The sequence below is a fragment of the Lepidochelys kempii genome, chromosome 1 (genome assembly GCF_965140285.1).
Source record: "Lepidochelys kempii isolate rLepKem1 chromosome 1, rLepKem1.hap1, whole genome shotgun sequence".
NCBI lineage: Eukaryota > Metazoa > Chordata > Testudines > Cheloniidae > Lepidochelys > Lepidochelys kempii.
The window spans coordinates 141,352,901-141,375,443 of record NC_136380.1 but is presented as its reverse complement, the minus strand read 5'-3'; the positions used below and the strand labels follow the sequence as shown (position 1 = coordinate 141,375,443).

The 22,543-nt window shown below is 40.1% G+C and overlaps 1 protein-coding gene across 7 annotated transcripts in view; it reads left to right on the top strand.

Annotated features, from left to right (window-relative positions):
• Window positions 1–22,543, top strand: part of RPS6KA3 (ribosomal protein S6 kinase A3) — a 124,888-nt gene that overhangs the window by 80,988 nt on the left and 21,357 nt on the right. For 5 of the 7 annotated variants that reach the window (XM_073357139.2, XM_073357119.2, XM_073357150.2 and 2 more), the window contains 6 exons: window positions 2,968–3,056; window positions 3,143–3,207; window positions 3,303–3,405; window positions 3,802–3,926; window positions 7,052–7,177; window positions 15,611–15,700. In XM_073357139.2, the coding sequence (XP_073213240.1) occupies window positions 2,968–3,056; window positions 3,143–3,207; window positions 3,303–3,405; window positions 3,802–3,926; window positions 7,052–7,177; window positions 15,611–15,700 (598 nt within the window). The remainder of the gene's footprint in view (window positions 1–2,967; window positions 3,057–3,142; window positions 3,208–3,302; window positions 3,406–3,801; window positions 3,927–7,051; window positions 7,178–15,610; window positions 15,701–22,543) is intronic. The other 2 variants (XM_073357129.2, XM_073357159.2) reach the window with 2 other exon arrangements.

Here is a 22,543-nt window from a genome sequence, read left to right as displayed (position 1 = left end):
GAGACCCCACATTGTGAAAACCATCCAAAGGACAGCGCCAATCAACCTCTTTGCGATGAGGGAAAATAGTAAGTGTCGTCTATTCTGCTCTCGGGAAGGGCTCAGCTCAGGCTCCCACTGTGATGCTTTCCTCTGCAGCTGGCGGTCAACTCTGCTGTATGCATTCCCTCCTATTCTGATCACTCCATAGGTCATCGCTAAGCTCAAGGCAGATCGAACCAGGCTCATCCCGATTGCCCCATCATAGCCAAAGCAGTGCTGGTTTTCGGACTTCCTCGCCCTGTCAGTTCAGCCTCCCATACCACTTCTCCTTCCTGACCTCACACAGGACTGTGGATGCACTTTGCTTCTGGCGATCAGCTCCTTGCACCTTATGGAGTGGCTGCTGCATGACTGAAAGAGGAGGGAGAGCACTGCTCGAGGTTGTCCAATAGGTCCTATTTAACAGTAGGAAGCCTTCAACTAGAACAGCCTACTTGGCAAAGTTTAAGTTTTCAGTATAGTCCTTGACCCGTGGGACCCATTCAGTGGCGACTTCTATCCAGGACATCTTGAATTACCTGCTACACCTTCAGGAATTTGACTTAGCACTCAGTTCTCTCAGAGTACACTTGGCAGCAATATTGGCATTTCATCCACCTATCCAAGGGAAATTGGCATTCTCCAGTGCAATGGTGATGAGATTTCTGAAAGGACTTCTCTCCCTGAATCCTCCAGTCCAAGAGCCAGTCCCCTTGTGGGACCCGAACATGGTCTTAGCAGCTCTAATGGGGACTCTATTCGAGCCCCTTGCTTCCTGACCACTACCCCTCCTGTCTCAGAAAACTGCATTCTTGATAGCTATTACCTGTGCCAGGTGGGGGTGAGAGTAACAGGCCCTGATGGCTGGGCCTCCTTACAGTTCTCTAAGGACAAGGTTACGTTCCGGCCACATCTGAAGCTTGTATCCAAGGTGGTCTCTCAGTTTAATTTGAATCAAGCTGTGTACTTGCCTGTATTTCCCTGAGCCACATTCCTCCATGGAGGAACAACGCCTCCATACATTAGATGATAGACCAATGGTTCTCAGTGGTCCCAATGGTTCTATTTACCATTGTGGTACACATCCAATACTACCTATAGGGCCCTGAAGACGTCACATGGGCCGCAGCTCTGTGCTGATTGCGCCACAGGTTGAGAACCACTGGTCTAGCCTTTTTTTGAACAGGACTGAACAGTTCTATGTTTCGTGTCACCTGTTCCTATCATATGCAGACCCTCATGAAGGGTCAAGCAGTCTCTGTGCAGACCATCTCTAGATGGATAACATCTTGTATCAAGACTACATATGAGATAGTGTCGGCTACACCGCCTCAGCAGATATGGGCATATTCAATGAGAGTGCAGGCAACGCTGGTGACTTCCCTCAATGACATTTCCATATTGGACATTTGTAGGGTGGCCACATAGTTATCCATACATACATTTACGGACCATTATGTGATCGCTGCTGCTTCCAGAGTAGACGCTAATGTCGGAAGAGCAGTCCTTACTCAGGTAACCTCCGAAATCCGCCTACAGATGGAGGTACTGTTTGCTAGTCACCTACTTGGAATGCACATCTGCATCTACTCAAAGAAAAAGAAACTGCTGCTTACTGTACCTGTGGTTCTTTGAGATGTGATGCAGACATGTATTCCATGACCCACCCTCCATCCCCTCTGCGTCAGTCTTCCCCTGGACATTTGGTGCAATGGAACTGAGGGGGTCTGGCAGCATTGCCTCATAGCCAGGGGAGGGGCTAAAGGTAGGAGATGCAAGCACCACCCCTCTACAGGTACTGCTAGGCAAAAGTTTCCAGTGAGCAGGGCGCATGCTCACCTATTTGGAATACACATCTGCATCGCATCTCGAAGAACCATACTTACAGTAGGTAACTGATCCCAGTCTTTTACACCATGCCCGTCACCACAGTATCTGATGAAAAAGGAGGATAGAGATTGAGATGTGATAGATATGTACGCATCATTAGATGGAGAGAAAAAAGGTAGTGTGAGGAACTCGGGACAATGTGAGAAAATAAAAGTACAGAAAAGTCAAAACCAAAAACCCAGAAGGAGGACAAGAATAAATGCAAGAAATAAGTTGAACTTGAAATGGAGTAATAAATCCCCCCCCCCCCCCCCAAAAAAAAAAAAAAAAAAGATTCCCAGGTCTGTGTTGTGTCAGGAAAATTACCATAAGAGATTGTGGGGGCAGGAGGGATGACTCTGAAATAGAGGGCTAAATATTTTTCTTCACTTCTTTCCCTTTACTGTCATGTATTCCAGTTTTTCATTTTGAAAATAAGGCAGGACTTAACAAACTGGTGAAATGAGGAGAAAAGAATTAGATATGTACATGACAAATAGTCTCTTTCCAAACTGTGATCATTGTGGGTATTAGGACATCCACTGTTATGCCAGATGTTGCTTTTTCTTACCACCTACTTTGCCTCATTACCCTGAGGAGAGCATTCAGTGTTTTTCTAATGGTCTCAGGATATGTCCCACTTGTGTCTTCTAACTCAGCAGTATTATATGGATATTTAAATTGCATCCGAAATTTTGGCCATTTTCTTAGATCAGACTTCCTTCCTAGGCTGCTTATCTCTTTGTCAAGGAGATTGGCTTACTTGCCATAGACTGGTAGCAGTTGACTACAAAAAACAACTAACTGTAACCCTTTTCATCAACACCTACTTACCTTCCTACTACCTCGGCCTCTTATGTTCCGGGTCCAGTATTTGAAATATTACACTGCTGGAATAGGGAAGTTTGAGGTTGTGTCTACATGATTGACAGCACTTTATTTTGTTTCTGATGTCTGAAGCCAAATTCTCAATGGTGTTAACTTGCCTGATGTGGTTAGGGTGAAGGACTAGAAAAAAGTAAATAGTTGATTCTTGCCTAAAAACATGTATGCTATTAATGTGTTTTTGTTGTATAGAGCCAAACTTGGAATGCCCCAGTTTTTAAGTCCTGAAGCACAGAGTCTTCTCCGAATGCTCTTCAAACGAAACCCTGCAAACAGATTAGGTAAAATACTCATATAAAAATAATTATTTCAGCTAGTAGTTCTTCGCAGTAAATAAACTACTATTCACAGCCTTTTTTCATAATAGGGGCAGGTCCAGATGGAGTTGAAGAAATTAAGAGGCATTTATTTTTCTCCACAATAGACTGGAATGTGAGTACTTTGGTAAAAGAACGTCTTTTAGGAAATGTTTGTTGACGGTTGTTATAATTATTTTTAATTTGGTTTCACCGCTGTCTTCTCTTTAGAAATTATACAGAAGAGAAATTCATCCACCTTTTAAACCTGCAACTGGCAGGCCTGAGGATACATTTTATTTTGATCCTGAATTTACAGCGAAAACACCGAAAGGTAAGAGAATAGTTAACTGTAATTTAGGTATTCAAAAGTAGAAGAAACTTTGTCATTTTAATTTTCAGAAATTGTTTTCTATCTGGTTAGATTTGACTGACTACATGTACAAAACCTAAAACTTCATTATATGAAAGATTTTGTATAAGCCTGTATGTATATATGAACTGCAGTTCGTTACTTGTGCATTTGTATCATGAGGATGCAAAAATACTTTATGTAAATAACAATCTCCAAACCGGTTTATAGTGTAAAATTCCTTTCCAGTGTTGAAACTATGATTTTATGCTCATTTTTATTCAGTGCATATTAGGAATACTGATTACTTACTGCTTTTGGATTTTTTTAAATAAATTGGAAAGAAGTCTTCCTGAAGACATTTGTTCTGTTTTTCAGATTCGCCTGGTATTCCACCTAGTGCTAATGCACATCAGCTTTTTCGGGGATTCAGTTTCGTTGCTATTGCATCAGATGATGAAAGCCAGGCAATGCAGACAGTTGGGGTTCATTCAATTGTTCAGGTGAGTGCAATTACTGAAGAATAAACATAACGAATGAAAACAAATTATTTAAAAATGAGTTGTCCTTTGCATAAAATATGATGTAGCTTTGTCACACCTTTCATAAACAAGATACCTAAAAACACTTAAAATAATTAATAGTACTGTAAGACTAGGGTTTATCCTCTGTTCTTCGTGAAGTGTCACGAAAACGTCGTCAACTAAAGACAAGAAAAATACACCTCAGATTATTTTATCCAAAGAACAGCACCTTTGACAATGCAGAACCTACTGCTTCTGTACATTGGGTGTGATCAGGCATGGGTTTTGACCCCCTAAACAGCAAGCATTTTAGCATCTGAGCCATAATGACTGTTCAAATATCTGAATAATCCAGGCTTAACATTTTGAAAACATTTTACATTTTCTTTATAAAGTCAATATTTAAAAAAAAAAAAAGTTGCCCGTGGATCATTTTCCCCTTTGTTATAGGATAAATGTTGGGTTCATACTATGCAGCAAAACCCCTCTAAAATATGACTTGAAACTGGAATGTAGAGATGGTTTGGATTGCCATTTATTTTAAATCCTGTAGATTATATCCTGCCCTTCCTCCCTATGCACACACTTTAAAAAAAAAATTATAAAGAATTATGCCAGTCTAAAATACTACTTGAACACTTTACATGTTGTCTGATAACTAACCCAATGTGTCAGGGTGCATTGGAACTTTTGGTTTCCTAGTAGAATTGGGAGAACCGATTAAACACAGACTCTCTCACATTAATGATTGTGACATTATTACTTCTGAAAGTAGTTCACTTGGCCTGTTAGCTGAAAAATGCTTACTGTTTCTATATGCTCTGTTGTTGCTACGGCATATTTTTGAACAATGAAACTCTGGTCAGACACATCATTCCATGAAGGATGACATCAAGCTGGAGTTAGGGGAGAAGTATGCATCATGCTCTTTTTTTTAAATTTAGATTTGATAAGGTTAGCATGGGAATGTATTTCATTGTTGGAGAGTGTGTGGAAGAAGGAGGGATATGAAGTCCTGTGGCCAATAGTTATGGGGCCAACAGCATGGAGAAATAGCAGATGTGTTTTTAGGGAAAGAAGACTAAGTGGGTATAAAAGAAAGTAACAGGCCCAAGTAGGATTTTTAAGTAAAAATTTTATTTCTACCACCTACTTCTGTTAATTTTTTCTTCACATACATTCAGAAAGCATATTTAATTGCTGAAAACTTTTCACTTGTTTGTACAGAAAGTTAACAAATACTTCTGATAAAAAATGATATCCTGTATGCTGGTTGCATAGACAATTTGCAACCATCTGAGTGTGTTTAATTCTTCAAAGTGATTGACCAAAATGCGAACCACTTCTTGAGTTCTCTAATTACATCCTTTTTACTACATCGAGAATGCTCATAATAAGTTTATTTGCACACACTATATGCTTCAGGTGTTCAGTGGTGAGGATTTGTGGATATTCATGTACTCATCGAATCATATTCATAGATTTGCTGGGCCAGATCATCTAGTCTGACCTGTATGGTTATAGAATTTTCCCAAATAATTCCTAGTGCATACCTTTTTGAAAAACATCCAATCTTGATTTAAAAGTTGTCAGTGATGGAGAATCCACTTGACTGTTGGTAAATTGTTCCACTTTAGACAATGGTTTGTTTAAAACATGAATTTTAAACTGAGTGTCCCTTTAATTTATCTGTCTCAAGTGATTTGGATACAAGTATGAATATCACCCCATAAAATATAGCTACATTTGGTATTTGTGGTTGGCTCATACATGTACAATGACTTGTTTTTCATAAACCATCATTTCCTCAATTTGCTTCAGAAAAAACTTGTGGAATTTGCCCACATAAAGGGTGTACAGTGTCAAGAAACTTAAATTGAAGAGAGTGGGATATGGATTGGAAGAGATTGTCTTCAAAGGGAAACTAAAGAGGGTTGAGGGGAGGAAAGAGAAGAAAACACTGATTATTTTCAGTAGCTGCAAATGTAATTTGTAAAGTTTAAAATCACTTTTAATTGGGATAAATTCAGAGGGGGCTGAGCAAATAGGAGCAGGCACTATACAAATTGGCATTGGCTAGCTCCTGTGTATCCTCAACTGCCATTGACTTTAGATGTGTTGAACCACTTGCCAAATCCATTTTAGTCTGTTGGCTTTCAGAAAGTTCTGCCCAGCTATGTTTCTGGCAAAGCCAGCTTCACAGAAAACTTTACTTTGAAAGTCCACCTTAAAACAAGTTTGCTCTCTTGGTGGGGTGGGGAGTATAACAGAGTTGGGGCCATGTATTCTCTTGGAGTTTTTGCTGCTTATTGCCCTTCAGTCCTGAATCTCTGCCAACAGTTTTTCTGCAACTTCTGCTGTGCTGTTTTCTTTGCACAAACTTGCAGATGGAGTTCTCTGTACCGCTTCCTCCTCTTGTAAATATTTCTCAAAACTTCTCTGCTCCCTTTCCTCCGTACCCCTTCAACCACTTCCTCATTCTTATTTCCCCTTTGCATGTCTGCAGGATACCCAGATGGCTTCCTGCTAAAGTTAGGCATCCTTTGTACAAGCTCCCCTACTGCTTCCCTGTATCAAAATACCATTTCCTTACCATGCAAAAAAGGCTGACAGTCACTCATTCTGCCTTTTATCCCCAGACTCAGATGACACTTCTACTTCCATTCCTACTGATGCCTGCAATTCCCAGTGAATTTGATCTGTCTCTAAATTTCTCATACTAAGACCTGCACTTGCAAAAAAAAAAAAAAAATTACCTTATTTTACTGTTCATATTTTGGCAGATGAGACCAGAAAAAATGGTATTTCTTAAGATTAATGGGAAGTCTTCTGATCTGTTTTCTGTTTCATATTATTTGTTTAAATTAACAGAGCAGGAATCCCAAATGTAGACTTGTCATAGAATTTCTATGATATGCTATAAATGGATGGGATTTATATGATTTATAATATATCTTACTCAAACAGAAGGATTTTGAAAAGATTTTGACCTAAAAAGATTATTAATTTAAACTATAGGGAACAAATATTTCCAATTGATTTGTAATGTAGATGATGATGTATATTTTTAAAGTAATCGTCAATTAATAATATTATTTTGGTAGCAGTTGCACAGGAACAGCATTCAGTTTACTGATGGATATGAAGTAAAAGAAGACATTGGAGTTGGTTCTTATTCTATCTGCAAGAGATGTATACATAAAGCTACCAATATGGAATATGCAGTTAAGGTAACCACTGTTAAAAAAACCTCTTAATTGCTAACAATCATATTTTCAGAATTTACAGTCATAATAGGTCAATGTTAGCTTAAATTTATCTACCATAAACAAAATAGCAAATTGTTTTTTTCTTAAATGAATAGAAAAAATTGTGACTGCAAATGTCACGTATTCATTAAATTTCATGTTTTGTTGCTATTTTATTTTTTTTAAATGTTCCCCATGAAACGCTTATCTAACTCTCTTACATGCATGCTTCTGGGAGAGAATATACACCAAAGAGACTGCATTACTAAGCATTATTACGAAGTATATTATTACTAAGCATTATATACAGAAATGACAATGATTAGATTAACTTAAATATAATTGTTTCTTTTAGTTCTGAAGTAGATATATAGATGATCACATAAATCCCTGTTCCTAGCTGTGCTGTTTGTGTAGTTTAGTACACATTGGCTTTTTTTTTTTCCAGAGGGAACCTCGACTCTGCATTTCCTTGCTTTTTTGTTGGTTTAAATCATTAATATTTTAACAAGGTTTTTAATATGTTAAAAAGCAATAAGCGATGCCAAGTGAATCAAATCTAGCTTTCAAAAATGTTACAATATTGAATAAAAGGCAATAAAATTTGTCTTACCAATGGGGATATCTGTGTAACTGTCAAAGCAGGAACAGAGTGTGGCGAACTTTTTTAAAATCTTAGTTATATTTTGAAGCAATTTACCTTTTAGAATTATAGAACCATTCAGACATATGGACAGAATTGTTCAGTTTGGTTTCACACTCGTATAGTGTGATATACAGGCTACTCACAAGGAACCCTTGAATTCCAACAGAGGTATTTGTTTACATGCCATCAGTCTGGTTTTCGTCATAAACTGGATACATTTTCTGTAAAATAAGATGTAAGATGCATTTTGGGGGGAAGTAGGTAAACAAATTATCTTTCATAATTTGAATGCATTGAATCTGGAATAAATGATTACCAAGTTGAATGTTTCACTTTCTAAATTAGAGTTCAACATTTAAGTAAAATTTGGAGAAAAAATTATTTTTCTGTGGTTTTTATTCCAGTAAAAACAGCTACTATATATCCTGCACATTATTTAAAAAAGTATAATTTAACAGTTCGTACGTTTGCCAACGCACTCCTTGCATGTAAAGGCCCCAGTGCAGCATTTCTGCTGCAACAGCGTTGTGATGTGCACCCTTTGACACATCCATAGGTAGCAATTTCTGCACAGCTGTCGGGGATTGGCTCCAGTGACGTTAGCTTGGGTACCAGTTCTCCATTGTGTTTGGTCCAACCCATATTTTCTGGTGAGAGTAGTGTGAGATTGTTGCAGTTTGCCTGCCTCTACTTGAAAGTGAGCTCTTTGGATGTTGCAGCACAATGCATCGCTTGTTAGGGTCCATGCCTCCAGTGATCAACACTTGGAGAACAATATCACTGTGCCTTGTTGCAGCTCTGCTCATCAGGTAAATTGTACATGTTGCAGATCAATTTTTCTGCTGAAATGATTGATTCATTTTGGGGATCATCCTTCTCTCAGTTTATTTGAAGTCCGTGTTTCTCCATGGATACTGTCTAAGCAGTTTTCTTGCTGTGGCCAGCAATATGGGAAAGAGTATCACAGCCTGTCAGAGCATGGAAGGAGAATATTGTGTCTATATCTGTGTGAGGAAACACAGGCAAAAGCTTCTCTTAAATAGTATGCACAGGAATGTATTTGAATTTTTTTGATATTCCACCTTCATCCACAGCTTGCTGCAAGGCATTTTGTCATCGTGTGCCACTAACAGAAAAAGAACATCATTGTCTTGTGTTGATGTGCGACACACTTGTATTCAAAATTGGGTTTGATGACTTAACTATACTGTTGTCTCTGCACTCTCCAGATGTGACAATTGTTTTGATTTGCAGAGCATGGGCTAGGAGTTCTTCAGAGAACAAGCAAGCCAGATCAGCCTTACTTTGGGAATGGGCCAAAAAGTCTGGCCAGCTGTTGGGAATTAGAACAGATCTGTTCTCCAATTAACTTTTTTCCAATTAACTTAGAAGCTTTAGAGCACTTCTGTCATATCATTCCTTTAATAGAAAGGTTGAACATGGAAGAGATTTTCTCTGTGCCATTACATATGCTTGGCCATCAATCACCAGAGAGGATGTACTATCAAGTGTTATCTCAGGAGGACAAGGGATGTCTCTGGTTAAAATGAGTAACATAACAGACTTATTTCCAATTTTAAGATGCCCATTTACCTCAGCAAGATAAAGAGGAATTGACATTAGTTCATGACATAATATTTTATGCAGATCCACCATCCTTCCTCCATTATAGGCATTAATTACGCACTGTAGTATGAGACTGTCAACTTGTATTGTGACTACCTTGTCTTTGTTTTTGTTTTTCCAACTGCATGGAGGGAGGAAAACATCAGAGCCCTTGTCTTTCTCAGTGGGTCACGGAATTTGGTATGGGGACTTAATTTCTCTGGTGTCATGAGCCTTTTCTGAACAAAGTTATTCAGTTGCTCCTAGCCAAATGTTTCCGCATTCAGCAAAATTCTCTGAATCGCTTCTGTGGCCAAATCTTTTGTTGCAATGTTTTGCAGTGTGTTGGTAGTGAATAATTTTAATCTTTGAAGTGTCATTAATACTTTATTTTCATAATCATAATCATGTTGCTTTTGTGCTGGTGTGGATTCATTGTAACTCATTTGGACATCAAGCCCAAGACTGAGCGGTTTTCTGGTTTGGGCTGCAGTTCGGGCATGTAGATTATGTGAGAGAGCCCATCTGCTGAGTGCTGAGGCCATTCCTGTGATTCCTCTAATTCCTCCTTTCTTTCAAGTGGCATTGAGCCACGCTTGGGAATGGTCTGGGTCTTCCTGATTTGAATCTGTGGTTGGAACCTTTCACAACCCAGTTGCCTCTGTAGAACTCTTTAAGTACTTCCAGAGGGAGCTGGTTCATTTCTGCTAAGTACACAGATCCCCGTCAAGCATAATTTGTGTGTTCATATTGGTGAAAGAACAGAAGCATTCTTTTGAAGGCATACAGATGAAGCTCCTAAATTCCATCTCCTTGAGCTCTGGGGAAGAGGAGGAGGATACACACATACTAGCACCAGTACTACAAATTGAGATGGTTGTCCATGTTGCTCAGCACTAATGATGGCATCTTGTCACAGAAAGTTGCAGATGACAGAATAGACACTAGGTTATTGTAATCTTCTTCCGCCTCAGATTTTGCAACATCCAGGAGTTTCTCTTTGAGTTTTTGTTGTGTTGCTATAGATAGGTCAGAAGTTGTGGTAATAAGAGTTGCCACAAGCAACTCTTACAACTCTCACAAGCATGAGTGGCTTTTGCATAATTTTTATCAGAAATTACATGCTCTTATCATTTTATCTACCTGAAATGCCATTTTCAGTCTACATGCTCAACAGTCCAGAATCATGTGTATTCTGCCCGAACATTTTTAGGAAATTCACTGATGTATGTAGACCTCCTAAGCATGTAATCTGGATATCTTTACATTCTGGTACAGTCCATTTTAGGTCCATCAGAACAGGGAAGAGTGCTTGATCAACATGTTTCTGTTGAAGATAATTAGGGCTGTTGATTAATCACAATTAACTCACGCAATTAACTAAAAAAAAATTAATCAATTAAATTAATTGTGATTAATCGCACTGTTAATAGAATACTAACTGAAATTTATTAAATATTTTGGATGTTTTTCTACATTTTTAAATATATCTATTTCAGTTACAACACAATACAAAGTGTACAGTGCTCACATATTTTTTATTACAAATATTTGCACTGTAAAAATGATAAAAGGAATAGTATTTTTCAGTTCACTTCATACAAGTATTGTAGTGCAATCTCTTTTATCATGAAAGTGCAACTTACAAATGTAGGTTTTTTATTGCACTCAAAAACAAAACAATGTAAAACTTTAGAGCATACAAGTCCACTCACTCCTACTTCTTGTTCAGCCATTTGCTAAAAGAAGTAAGTTTGTTTACCTTTACGGGAGATAATGCTGCCCACTTCTTAGTTACAGTGTCACTTGAAAGTGAGAACAGGCATTCACATGACACTGTTGAAGCTGGCGTTGCAAGATATTTATGTGCCAGATGCGCTTAAGATTCATATGCCTCTTCATGCTTCGGCCATTGTTCCAGAGGACATGCTTCCATGCCAATTACGCTTGTTAAAAAAATGTGTTAATTAAATTTGTGACTGAACTCCTTGGGGGAAAATTGTATGTCTCCTGCTCTGTGTTTTACCTGCATTCTGCCATATATTTCATGTTATAGCAGTGTCGGATGATGACCCAGCACATGTTGTTTGTTTTAAGAACACTTTCACTGCAGATTTGACAAAATGCAAAGAAGATACCAATGTGAAATTTCTAAAGATAGCTACAGCACTCGACCTAAGGTTTAAGAATCTGAATTGCCAAGTTCCAAAATCTGAGAGGGATGAGGTGTGGCACATGCTTTCAGAAGTCTTAAAAGAGCTACACTCTGATGCAGAAACTCAGAACCCAAACCACCAAAAAAGAAAATCAGCCTTCTGCTGGTGGCATCTGACTCATGATGATGAAAATGAACATGGATCAGTCTACGCTGTTTTGGATGGTTATCAAGTAGAACCCGTCATTAACATGGACGCATGTCTCCTGGAATGGTGGTTGAAACCTGAAGGGACATATGACTCTTTAGTGCGTCTGGCATGTAAATATCTTGCGACACTAGCTACAACAGTGCCATGCAAACGCCTATTCTTGCTTTCAGGTGACGTAAACAAGAAGCAGGCAGCATTATCTTCTGCAAATGTAAACAAACTTGTTTGTCTGAGCAATTGGCTGAACAAGAAGTAGGACCGACTAGACTTGTAGGCTCTAAAGTTTTACAATGTTTTATTTTTGAATGCAGGTTTTTTTGTACATAATTCTACATTTGTAAGTTCAGCTTTCATGATAGAGATTTCACTACAGTATTTTTATTAGGTGAATTGAAAAATACTATTTTTTGTTTTTCCAGTGAAAATATTTATAATCAAATAAAGTGAGTACTATACACTTTGTATTCTGTGTTGTAATTGAAATCAATATATTTAAAATGTCCAAAAATATTTAAATAAATGGCATTCTATTATTGTGCAACAGTGCGATCAATCGTGATTAATTTTTTAATCGCTTGACAGCCCTAAAAATAACATGGGACTTGTGCAAATCTTTTTATCACCAGTATTCAGTGTATCAGCTTCATGAGCGGGGGACCAAATGATAGGCATGTAACTGTATTCAGTTAATGGTGACAGCGGCAAAGAGTCCTGTGGCACCTTATAGACTAACAGACTTATTGAAGCATAAGCCAATAGGTTAATGGTGAGTTATTGTTACTGTGCTTTTCATTAAAACTTGGCCAGTCAGATTTAGCATTTTCAAATTGATGTTTGCGGGAAAGTGCCATATCCTGTGCTAGTGTTTTCAAATCTGAATGGCAATCATTAAACCATCTCCTAGGACATCTTCATTGAATTTTGGTTCTGCTGTACCATCTGTGATATTAGTAGGAAAGATATTAAATATCTCTCCTGTACTTTGTTTATTTTTTGAGTAAGTGACAGTAGCCGTGTTCTTTTTTGTATTTACTTATCTTAAAGTACAAAATTCAGCTTGGTAAACATCATTTTCAGATTCAGCACATTCAAACTATGAAAGAAAACATTTACCAACTTTTCCCAGAAATGCTTTTTTCTTTCATTAATATCAGCTTATCTGGGAATTTGGTCTGCTCTATCAGGAGTAGATCTGACTTTTTGTGCTTGGGTTACCCAGGTAGCTTCCTCTGTCCTGAATAGCTGGGACAGAGCGGTGTTTGCACTACTGTTCCTTCTCTAAGCCCTTTTGGACTGTTGTTCAGACTGCCCCATTTCCTTCTCTGTTGCTATTACTACCTGCTACCTCTGCTGGAGCTCCTCTTCTTCAAGAAGCAGAGAGAAAGCATGAGGAAGGAAGGCAGTGGAGTGTGCAGGGGGAAAGAAGGATTCAGCTAGAAGCAATGGATTCAAAACCTCATGCAGGAAAGGGATAAGAGATAAAAAGAGGGAGGAGACATCAGGGAAAACCTCACAACTCAGGTAGAAGGGAGGAAAGAAAGTAGTGCATCATGAGGAAGAGCAGGCTTATTTTCTTCAGTGGCAAATGGCAAAACTGAACCCACCAGACATTTTCAGTTATACCAAATGTGAGTTACCAAGTCATGAGGCTTCCCCCCAAGAAGACAAAAGGTAGGGGAAAACAGTGCTTGTTAAAGGAGGGATGGTTGGTGTAGGGCAATGTCATAGTTTTTGATAGATTCAAATAAGCATCTAATGCTTACCTGAAAACCCCAGGGGGTTTCCCTTTTCTGGTTTCACATGTCTCTTATATCTCCTGCTGCACCCGGGGCTAGATCTATAAAAGGGTTTAGGTGCCTAAGTCCAACATATAGGCATCACTGAGATCCTCAAAACTCCCACTCAGCTGCTGCCTAAGTCTGTAGACACTTAGAGTCCCTAGGTACCCAAATTTCCATTGTTAAAGCCCCCTAGGTATTTAAATAGCAGTGTAGATGGTGAGGAGCTGCTTAGGTGAATAGAGTACAGGCACACCAGAACGCGAGGGTATATACCCTACACAGCTCCCTACATGCCCCAACAGTGCTTCCTATCTCTGTACTGGTGTTTTTTAGCAGCATAGTGTCCCTCTGCCTTCCTTTGGCAGAGCTTTTCCCTGTTGCAGCAAAAGTCTCTGGCGATGGGAAGGCAGTAGGAGAAGGCTCTGGCAGCTCCCTGCTGCTGGAGCCTTTCCCCACTGAGCAAAAGGCTCTGGCAGCAGGGAGCTGCTAGAGTTTTCTCTGCCACCTCCCCACTGCCAGAGTCTCTTTGCTGCGGTGAAAGGTTCCAGCAGTGGGAAGCTGCCAGAACCTGTCCTTGCTGCAGCAAAAGGCTCTGGCAGCAGTGAGCCTGCTGCTTCCCCCTGTCAGAACCTTTCATTGTTGCATGTAGCTGCACAATGCAATGTGGACACAGCCTGCTTTTCACTATCATATGTAGCTTCACATACCTTACATGGTGCCACCACTGTAAGCCAAGCCTATGTTTCTGCCAGGGTGCATGCACCTAAGCCCTAGTGTGATCCTCAAACTAGGTGCTGCCCTTCTTCCTAAATCCAGTAGGCATGCTCAGATCAGGTCTAAATGCACAAAAAACAGGTGGTGACGGTTGTGGTGGTGCCCTCCTTATAACTTCTAGCCCAGTGGTTAGGATGGTACTCTGGAATGTGGGAGACATGGATACAAATCCTACCTCCGCCTTAGGTGAAGCAGGGATGTGAACATGGGTCTCTCCCCTTCCATGAGATTGCTCTAACCACTGAGCTATAGAACAACCACTTGCTCTCTGGCCCAGTGCATATTCAGTTATTTGTATACAGTGGAAACTTAAAGCTTCAATAGAAAGACTGAGAGACACCCCCCACCAGCACACCCCAAAATTCCCTAGAGCCCAGTGGATAGAGTACTCTCGTAGGACGGGGAAAATCCAAGTTCAGATCCCTTCTCTACTTCAGGCAGAGAAATTTAACCCGGGTCTCTCACATCCCAGGTGAATGCTTTAACCACAGGTCTAGAACTTATCAGGGGATATGTGGGGCAGTACTACTACCACCTCCTCCGGTGTTTTTTGCAAGGAACAACTTGGACACCTAACTAGGAGAAGGTACATGGCTCAGAATCCCACGAGCTGAGATAGGCACCTCCCTGTAGCCTGGAGGTAGCCTAACTCACTTTGAGGGGTGAGCTTAGGACCTATCCTTCTCCTCAGCATATTTATTGACTAACTTAGGTAGCTCCACACTCAACGTCCTGGCTTATGTGGATCCCATTCTTAGGTGCCTGTCTCTCCTTGTGCATTGTATAGGGAGTGTAGGTAGCTAACTCAGGGCTGTGGATCCCACTGGGTGGCCTAAAAGTTAAGTCCCTTTTTAGATCTAGCCGCAGGTGCCTAGTTGGAGACAGCCAAACTAAAATGAGTCCAGCAATGTCATCCATCTAGGATTCAGTAACACATCCAAAGTCAGGGGCTTTATGCTTTATTAAGTGGATGGTTAAAGTATTATTTACTGCCATCTTCACATTAATAATTGTGACCTGAAGAACAGTATTGTTATCCACCAGCATCCCATCCACCTGAAGAATTTTCTACTTTCTTCCAAAAGATTATTTTTTCTTCCTCTCAAGGAACCAAATCTTGGTTGGTAGCCAGCATCCCTGTAAACATTGGTGAGGAGTGTTGTGTATTTGTACAAATGAAAATATCTGTCTATGTTCAGTGTTTAGAAAATATTTATTCTTACAAACTTGCTTGGTTTTCTAGATTATTGACAAGAGCAAAAGAGATCCAACAGAGGAAATTGAAATCCTACTGCGCTATGGACAGCATCCAAATATTATTACCCTTAAAGATGTAAGTAGACCCCAAAAGATTCATTCTTTGATAGGGTATTATAAAAGTGTTTTCACTCTTCATTTTGTATCTATGTCAAAGAACAACATGCATGTTTTAGATGTATCTAAAAACGTTCTTTTGTCCAATATAAAGAGTAAAATGGTACAATTTCAGATGTCTTAATATGCTTTTGCCAATATTTAATTTTAAACTAAAATAGGTAATTGTTAAAAATAGTCCTTTTTATTTGAGACACTCAACATAGTAGACAGTTTATTAATATACAATAAAATATTAATCACAATCTGATTGAAATTACTAATTAAAAGAAAAATGTCACTGTATTATGTAAAAAAGACAAGATGAAGGGAAGGGGTAGGAGGGAAAGTTAATAAATAAAGGTCCAGTGGTCATTCAAAAACACTTCAGGAGTGAAGAAGTAATTAGGTGTTCTTCAAAGTGGGAAGAGATGAATTAATATGGATTTATGGGGAGGTATGTTCTATTCCATCTAGGTTCTTATACCATGCTCATTTCCATAGCTGCACACCCATGGCCTAGTCCAACAGAGACATGACTGTCTGCCAACCTAAGACATGATGGTGAGATCCCTAGATGAGATTTGGTATTCAGTGTAAAGAATGTAGAGTGGGCGTAATATCTTCACAGTTCCTTAAACCAGTCAACAGATTTGCTGTTGTGGTCTGAACAAGCTGCAAGTGATAAAGAAACCTTGCTGTAAGCCCATTTAAGAGGGAACTACAATAAGAGAGCCATGTGGTGACAAGGAGATGTATACAGGAGAATGGTAATTGGGATAAAATGCAACATGGTTTTACAAAAGGTAGATCATGCCGGACCAACCTGATCTCCTTCTTTGAGAAGATAACTGATTTTTTAGATGAAAGAAATGTAGTAGATCTAATCTGCCTGGATTTCAGTAAGGCCTTTGTTCCAGTTCAGCACAGAGGAAAGTGGTTTTATTCAAGTACTTTCTGGGTCCACGAAAGAACGCGGGATGTAGACAGCTATTAGATCTCAGATGTCTGAACACTCTGTGAAACAGCAGAAATTCAGGATGGTGACCCTCACAGCTATAATGCCCTCTCTCATTTCTGCGGATCGGTTTGTGACTGTCAACTGTCGAGATGCCAACTTTCATGTTGCAGTTCAGAGGTTTCTTTATTTTTGTAGTCCGCCACGATCACTACTGATATCACATCCTCCCTTTGGGCTTCTCCTCTGCCCCAATGGTATTCTCAGAGATCGTGGTGGTTGTAGCTGCCCACCTTCATCATTTAGAGAAAATTGTCTTCCATTACCTCAACATTTGGTTGCTCAGGAGCCAGTCTTATCCAGAGCTATGGTCAGCAATAGAAAGAATAATCTTGTTATTCCACAGACTAGCCCTCCAACTAAATCTTGAGAAGTCTGCTTTGACACCAGTGCTGCGGATAGATTTCATAGCAGCTTCTCTGCATACAGTGACAGGCAGTGCTTACCTGTCTACCAACAGATTTCTCACCCAAAAGACACTGATCTCAGAGATTTCAGCTCAGCCCTGAAACCTCAGTAAGGAATGGTCTTCGGCTATTGGGGCATGTGTCAGCATGTGGTGGTGTAATTCAAAACACCAGGTTACATCTTCAATACCTTCAGTGATGACTCAGGATAGTCTATATATCAAACAAGCACAGTCTGAACAAACAAGTGTCTATCCAAGTGGGTTCTGCAGTCACTCAGCTGGTGAAAGGACCCTTTCAAAGACTCTGCAGGAGTCCAGTTTATTGAGAAGTCCCTTACCATCATGACAACATCAGATGCTTCCCCCTTCAGCTGGGGCCTCTCAGTTCAGGGCAAGTGGTCATCCCAAGAACAGTTTCTCAACGTCAACCTTCTAGAAATGAGAACAGCTAGCAATGCTTGCTTTCACTTCCTTTCTCTGACCAGATCCAGGTCAGTCAAGAGCTTGATAGACAATATAGCCTGCATGTTTTATATCCGTTGTCAGGGAGGAGCATGTTTTTCTTTAACTCTGTGCCGAAATAATAAAACTCTGGAATTGGTGCATAGCCAGACAGGTAGTCTCTCTCAGCTTCTTACCTTCTAGTTGTTCAAGACACCATGGCCAATAACCTGTTCAGGCACTTCTCCCAAAATTACAAATGGGATCTAGACTCAGAAGCTTTCAACAACATATTCTTAACTTGAGGATTTCAGAGGTAGACCTTTTTGCAACTATCCATCAACAGAAAAGTGTAAGAAATTTTGCTCGAGCATGACCCTCAGTCACTGGGCATGCCTTCCTCCTCTTGTAGACAAGAGGCCTTCTTTATGCATATGCACCAACACCATTACTTTTGAAAGTACTGAACAAAATCAAGCAAGACAAGTCCCAGGGTCATTTTAATTGCACCAAGACTAGTTTGGTATCCTTACCTCATTCAAATTACTTCTCATCTACCAATGAGACTTCCAACCCATTGCTGTCTGTTGTCTCAGCATGCCGGTCAGATGCTTCACCCCAATCTGGAAATTCTGAGATTATAGGCATGGAACACCACTTGTGTGTACCCATCAGCAAGTCTTTCCCTTTCACTCTTCTCTTTCCACCATCCTTGACTACCTGTTGGAATTAAAGACATCAGCTCTAGCTAGGAGTTCTGTCAAGGTTCATTTGTCCACACAAGGTTTTCAGTGTTTGTTCAACCCACAGCCTCCAGTTTCTCAGAGGACTGATTAATATTTTTCCACAGACTAGAGAATCTACTCCAATAAGGGATTTGTACTTGGCTCTTAATTGCCTTACGAAACACCCCTTTGAGCCATTAGTTACATGTTCGTTGCTTCATTTGTCCATGAAGACAGCTTTCTTCATGGCCATCACTTCCACCCACAGGGTTTGGAGAACTGGGGACTTTGATGGGAGACCCTCCTTCTACCGTGTTTTTCAAGGAAAAGGTATTGTTCCGACCACATCCCAAGTTCCTCCCTCAGGTGTCTGAATTTCATATTAAGCAGACTGTTCATCTCCTATTTTCCCCCCCAGAAACAACATCAGACTAGACAAGAAGCTGCGTTTTGTACCCTGTATGTCAGAAGGGCATTAGCTTTCAAACTCTACAAAACCAAACTGTTCTGAAAGTCTTTTAGATTCTCTTCAGTTGAGGACAGGTACAAAGGATGTGCATTCTCCACCCAAAGAGACTCAAGATGGATCTCTGGAATTATTATTGCATGTTATAACTTTGTTGACATTCTAGAGTAATAAATAGTTCATTCTGCAAGGTCACAGTTTACATCAATGGCATTAATCAAAGACATTTCAGTTACTGAAATTTGCAGCACTGTAACCTGGATCTTTGTATGTACTTCCTCCAACTATTATGTTCTGGTTCATGCCTCTAGATCAGATGCTGCAATTGGCAATGCAATATGAGGATACTACTCAGGAATCACCTGAAGTGGAGCACCCACAGGGGTATAGATGTGCATGTGCCCTGCACCTTCGATCTGAGATTTTCGATAGCAGTCTGTTCGGCCCACAAATGCATGCTACACATCTTCGTTCCCTGATCGGAGGATATACAGGGCTGCACAAGCAAACTGCTCTCGGCTCCTCCTCTCACAAAGGGAATTCTGAAGGGGGGGGGAGGGCAGGTAGAGGAGCACCCACAGGAACACATACCTTGAATAACTCCTGTTACTGCACAAGGTCAATAACGTCTCTTCAAGTAGAGTCCCTGTAGGTGCTCCACTTCAGATATCAAAGAACTCTGGTTACTGCACAATGTGAGTAATACCTCTCCCCATGAGGCATCATGGACACTTAGAAACATTCAGCTTAACATTGAATTGACTCAGAAAGAAATGTTTCAATGTATTAAAACAAAAAATATCAGTTTTGGAATGCCAAAACAAAACGTTTCAACATTTTCAATTTTTTTTTTCACATTTCTACTTTTAGTTCAGATTTAGGATGAAAACAAATGTAGAAATACTGGAATTTCCCACAGGATGGAAATTCCAATTTTCACACAGCCCTGGTTATGTTTCACCTTAAAAGTAGCTGCATTGGACTGATGGATAGTCAGGACACTATTTTCCTTGCAATTCAGCATCCTCAGATTTTGGGGGGCACTTCTTCATTTTACATCACAATATGTGCCCCACTGTGGAAAAAACCTTTCCAGCAGTTTTCAGTACAAACTACTTCCTGGGAATGGACCGAACTACAAAGACACTTGTTCGTGAAATTCATTTTCACTGATGTCAAGAAAAGCAGAATTGTGAATAATGTACAGCCAAATGTTGAAGGTGAATATCCAAACTAATATTTGAAACACTGGTTACTTTTACCCTTCTCTACTGTTCACCAAACAAGAGCCTTTCAGACCCTGAAAGCCACTATCAGTGTAGCTGAAGGAGGACATCCAAGCTAAGATTTGAAATACTGATTACTCTTACCATTTGAGATCTGTAATGATGCTATGATAAAATGTCCCCTTTTCCGTTTTACCTAAACTAGTATGTACTTACCCTGGAAGAAATCAGCATCAGTTTTAGATCTGTAATATTTTACCATTTTAGTGTCCAGAATTATTTAATTTCTCTGTTTTTTACATTTTGTATAACATTAATCTTAACTTCTTTTGGGTTAAGACATTTACTATTTTTAGTTATTTGAATTAATTCATTCAGGAATTTACATTGAAAAAAATTAAATAATTCTTGCTTTCTGGGAGGAACTCAAATTTTGTAATTTGTGTTTTCAGAAAATCATGAGCCTGTAAAAACTAGGGAATTGATGGCTAAGTTAACTCCTATAGCTTTTTCTTCTGTATTTGGAAGCAGCCTTATTGAAAAGCATATTTTCTACAATATGAATTTTTTCTCATCTCAGTTATTATTGATAAAGCAAATAAATGAAAAAAACAAAAACCCCTACCTAACTGATATTAACTATACTGCAGTGTATTTAAAGATATAGAAATGTCACTTTTAAACACTTGAGTAACTAAACTTCCTTCACCTTGAAAACCAAAATTTGCTAATTCTGTTCGCCTATACTATACAATATAATAAAGTGTAAACTGTAATTGCTTTAGAGATTGAGAGGAGAAAAATAAAAATGACAAGAGATTTCCTCTTGATTCATTCATTAGCTAAACACACACAATTTTATTTTACTAGCACCAAGGGATACCTCTTTTAATTTAAAAGCGAAACAAAAGTAATTTTGCTGTTTTTGGCAGATACTATAGGGCAGGGATGGGCAAAACTTTTTGACCTGAGGGCCACATCTGTTTATCGAAATTGTATGGCAGGCCATGAATGCTCACGAAATTGGAGGTTGGGGTGGAGGGGGGGTGAGGGCTCCGGCGGGGGATGCAGGCTCTGGGGTGGGGCTGGGACCGAGGGGTTGGGGGTCAGGAGGGTGCTCCGGGCTGGGACCGAGGGGTTGGAGGGCATGAGGGGGATCAGGGCTGGGGCATGGGGTTGGAGCATGTGTGGGGGAGGGGTCAGGGGTGCATGCTCTAGGGGGCACTTACTTCAGGCAGCTCCCAGAAGCAGTGACATGTACCACCTCCGACTCCTTTACGGAGGCGTGGCCAGACAGCTCTGCATGCTGCCCTGTCCACAGGCGCCACCCCTGCAGCTCCCATTGGCTGCGTTTCCTGGCCAATGGGAGCTGCAGGGGCGGCGCTTGGGGCAGGGGCAGCTTGAGGAGCCCCCTGGTTGCCCCTATGCATAGGAGCCAGAGAGGGGAGATGCCACTGCTTCTGGGAGCCCACGAAGCTGGGTAAGCCCCTGATTCAGCACCTCAGCGGGAGCTTGAGGGCCAAATTAAAACATCTGGAGGGCCAGATGTGGCCCCGGGCTGTAGTTTGCCCACCCCTGGTATAGGGGCAGATAATGCTAACATTTTGGAAATTTTATATTGAATCATAGGACTGGAAGGTACCTCAAGATGTCATCTAGTCCAGTCCCCTGCGCTCATGGCAGGACTAAGTATTCTCTAAACCACTGGCGGGCCACAAGACAGTTTGTTTACACTGACCGTCCGCAGGCATGCTGCCTTGCAGCTCCCAGTTGCCACAGGTTGCCCCCCACTGATCGAAACCATCCCTGACAGGTGTTTGTTTAACCTGCTCTTAAAAACCTCTGATGATGGAGATTCCACAACCTCCCTAAGCAATTTATTCCAGTGGTTAACGACCCTGACAGGAAACTTTTCCTAATGTCCAACCTAAACCTCCCTTGCTGCAATTAAAGCCATTGCTTCTTGTCCTATCCTCAGAGGTTAACAAGAACAATTTTTCTCCCTCCTCCTTGTAACAACCTTTTATGTACTTGAAAACTATTATCATGACCTCCCCCACCTCCAGTCTTCTCTTTTCCAGACTGAAAAAATTGTTTTGTTTTTTTTTAATCTTCCCTCCTAGGTCTTGTTTTCTAGGCCTTTAAGAATTTTGGTTGCTCTTCTCTGGACTTTCACCCATTTGTCCACATCTTTCCTGAAATGTGGTGCTCGGAGCTGGACACAATACTCCAGTTGAGGCCTAATCAGCATGGAGTAGAGCAGAAGAATTACATTGCATGTCTTGATTACAACACTCCTACTAATAAATCCCAGAATGATGTTCGCTTTTTTTGCAAGAGTGTTACACTGACTTATATTTAGCTTGTGGTCCACTATGACCCCAAGATCTTTCTGTAGTACTCCTTCATAGGCAGTCATTTCCCATTTTGTATGTGTGCAACTGAATGTTTCTTCCTAAGTGGAGTACTTTGCATTTGTCCTTATTGAATTTCATCCTGTTTACTTCAGACCATTTCTCCAGATCATTTTGAATTATA